Source organism: Egretta garzetta, unplaced genomic scaffold (genome assembly GCF_000687185.1).
Source record: "Egretta garzetta isolate BGI_Z169 unplaced genomic scaffold, ASM68718v1 scaffold243, whole genome shotgun sequence".
Taxonomy (NCBI): Eukaryota; Metazoa; Chordata; class Aves; order Pelecaniformes; family Ardeidae; genus Egretta; species Egretta garzetta.
The window spans coordinates 709899-712859 of NW_009259041.1; the positions used below are offsets into that span (position 1 = coordinate 709899).

The window sequence follows — 2961 nt, forward strand, 5'->3', positions numbered from 1 at the left end:
GGGGAGTTGGGGGGGGGCGGGATGAAGGACCCAGCTCTGCTTTCTGTTTGACAGCAAATAGGGGAAAAAAAAAGAGAGAGAGAAAGTGCAACCCCCAAGGCTGTGCCCCGGAGGAACACGGTGACCTCTCTGTACTTACGATCTGCCCCGGGGCACCGGTGACACCGGGCTGGCCCCGAGCACCCGCTTCACCCTGCAAACGGGAGACAGAGGCGGTTCAGGGGCAGCCTGGACAGAGGAGGGGATGGCATGGGGACATGGCGGGGGGGCTGTGGGCCCTGGGACCCTCTAGGGTGAGCGGGGCCGCAGGGCGGGTGCTCGGAGGGGGTTACTCCCCAGACCCACCTTCTCTCCTGGGCCACCTTTGCTTCCCGGCTGGCCCGGCAAGCCCTGCGGAAACAAAGCTGGGATCGAACCCCATGCACGGCACCGGAGGCAGCGACCCTGCCCAGTGCCCCAGGTCCTGCTGGGTGCTGGCCCTGCACCCTGGCACCTCCCGGGGATGAGGGTGCCACCCCACCGGTAACGGGGTACCTGCCCAAGCAGTGGGGCTCCCACGCTCCCATACTCACAGCTTGTCCCCGGTGTCCCGGCGTTCCCGGGCGGCCAGCCTGTCCCACGCCACCCTGCAAGGGACAGAGAGGTCATTACCATGTGTCGGAGAAAGGTACAGAAACGAAGTGTCCACAGGTGGGACAAGGGACTCCTGGCCATAGGGGGACGCTGCCCTTGACCCCGTGGGGACAGCCACACTCCACGAGTCAGGAGATGCCACATCAAGGGCCAAGACCTTATAGAATCATAGAATCACTTTGGTTGGAAAAGACCTCTAAGATCATCGAGTCCAACCTTTAACCTAATCCTGCCATCCCACCACTAAACCATGTCCCTAAACTATGCCACTTGCCGTCCCTGTTATTTCCAGCAAGCACTGGTACGAGGAACAGCACGTGTCCATTCCCCACTGCTGGCACAGGAGCTCACCTTCACGCCTGGGATTCCTGGGGTGCCGTCTTTGCCATCGATGCCCGGGAGACCCTGCAAAAGGGGTAAGAGTTGCTCGGTCTGACACCTCCAAGAGGGACTGGAAAGCTCGGGGTGGGGGCAAAAAAAGGCTGGGAAGGGAAAGGAAAGCTCCAGCCCTGTGCGGAGCAAGGGTGCAAGGATGCAGGATGGCCCCGGGCAGGGCAGAGAGGGACAGAGAGATCTTCTCCTTGCAAGGAGCTCAGCCCTGGATGCGGGCGCGGGTGCTGTTGGCTGTACTTACGTTCTCCCCCTTGGGGCCGATGTCTCCCTGGGGGCCCCTGATGCCACGGCCACCCTAAGAGCAGGAGAGGGCAAGCGTTATTTCAGCCACCCTCTCGGTGCAGGAGACGGAGCTGGGAGAGGGAAGAGATGCCCATCGAGGCACCCCAGGCAGAGCCCCCCATCCGTGCTGGGGAGTGGGGCCAACCTGGGGAAAAGGGAGCATCGGCATCGCAGGGGGCACGGCGCTGCCCTCCCTGACGGGGCGGGTTACCTACCAGGTCTCCCTTCTCACCAGGGTCCCCAGGTGGTCCCTTGGGGCCTTCTCTGCCCTGGAAGGGAGAAAGACAGGGGCTGAGCAGCGAAGTGCAGGGTCCCCTGCCTGCCCCTGCAGCCCCCGGGAGAGGAGGGAGGGCACTCACCGGCCGCCCGGCCACTCCGATGGTCCCGACCATCCCCTTGTAACCAGCAGGACCCTGCGAAGAGAGCGCAGGGTGGGGGTCAATTCCTCCCATCCCAACCTCAGCCCCCTCAGCCAGGTCTGACCCCACCAGCAAGAGGCAGGGTCCGGCTCCCCGAGGTGGCCAAGCAGCCCCGTTAGCAACGTTCCTGGGGAGCAGCCTCCAGCCGGAGGAGCATGGCCACCGTGCAGCCCTGGCGAGTGGGTCACCCCGACCCCAGGCACCCCACCGGTCCTTACCGTCTCGCCCTTGGGTCCTGCCATCCCAGGGTAACCCCTCAGGCCCTGTGGTCCCTGCAGGGGGGGAAACAACAGCGGCTTAGCTGGGAACAGCCCCAGGAGCTGCCCAGGGGGAAGGCGCAATTAGAGCAGAGGCTGGGACTGGCAATCAGACAGTTTTTGCCAAACACGGGGTGTTTCAGTCCCGCCGCTCGCTCCTGGTTCTGCAGCCCCCCCCGCCGGGCGCCTTTCCAGCTGTCGGTTCAATAACAGCAATGGGCCCAAACTGGTGCTGCTCCCCCCTGCCCCATAGCTCTGGGCTTCAAAGCATTTTTGCCCTTTCCCGGACCGAAGGGCTCAGCCCATTAATTGCTTTTCATCTTCAAAGTGCTCAGCGAGCTCCAACAGCTTTAATCCCTACATCCCCACGGTGAGCTGGATGCTGCACCCCCCCGGTTCAGGTGGGGTAAGGGGGGGGTCAGTGCACACGAGCAATTTGTCCCTGCCCCGTGAGTTATCCACGTGAACGTGCACGAACAACCCAGGTGCCCAAGCTGGCGCTGACCCCGGAGGTCTCCATCGGGATGCAGCTTTGCCACCCTCCCAGCAGCAGCTCCATGGCTGGGAGGAAGGAGATGGCTGGGATGAAGGCTTTGCCCACGTTGCAGTGGTGGGTCCCCGGGAGCAGGGACACACTGGTGTCACGTCCCCGGTGCTTGGGGCCAAGCACAACCCAGCTGCCCCCAGCCCCTGGGGCACATGGGGGGCAGAGCAGCAGAGAGCTATAAATACGTTACCGGAGGGCCTGGGACACCTTGTTCTCCAGAGACGCCAACGTCACCTTTGGGGCCCTGGGGAGGGATGGAGAGGAGAGAGGTGAGTGTTGGGGTACAAACTGTCCCAGGGATCCAAGGCTCCCTCACCTGGGACCTGGCAGGGGATGGGGACAGATCCCCCCTCCCCAGGGAGCCACCGTGGGATGACCACCCTGTCCACCCTCCATCTCCCAGCCCTGGATCTTCCTCCTCCCTCTCCCG

At 63.6% G+C, this 2961-nt stretch overlaps 1 protein-coding gene across 1 annotated transcript in view; it reads right to left on the reverse strand.

Moving 5' to 3' along the window:
- The window catches only part of COL9A2 (collagen type IX alpha 2 chain), a gene marked incomplete at its 5' end in the record, with an annotated part of 13635 nt that overhangs the window by 3597 nt on the left and 7077 nt on the right, over positions 1–2961 (reverse strand). The window contains 9 exons of the mRNA XM_035890558.1: positions 140–193; positions 346–390; positions 573–626; positions 985–1038; positions 1268–1321; positions 1524–1577; positions 1668–1721; positions 1946–1999; positions 2722–2779. Coding sequence (XP_035746451.1) covers positions 140–193; positions 346–390; positions 573–626; positions 985–1038; positions 1268–1321; positions 1524–1577; positions 1668–1721; positions 1946–1999; positions 2722–2779 — 481 coding nt within the window. The remainder of the gene's footprint in view (positions 1–139; positions 194–345; positions 391–572; positions 627–984; positions 1039–1267; positions 1322–1523; positions 1578–1667; positions 1722–1945; positions 2000–2721; positions 2780–2961) is intronic.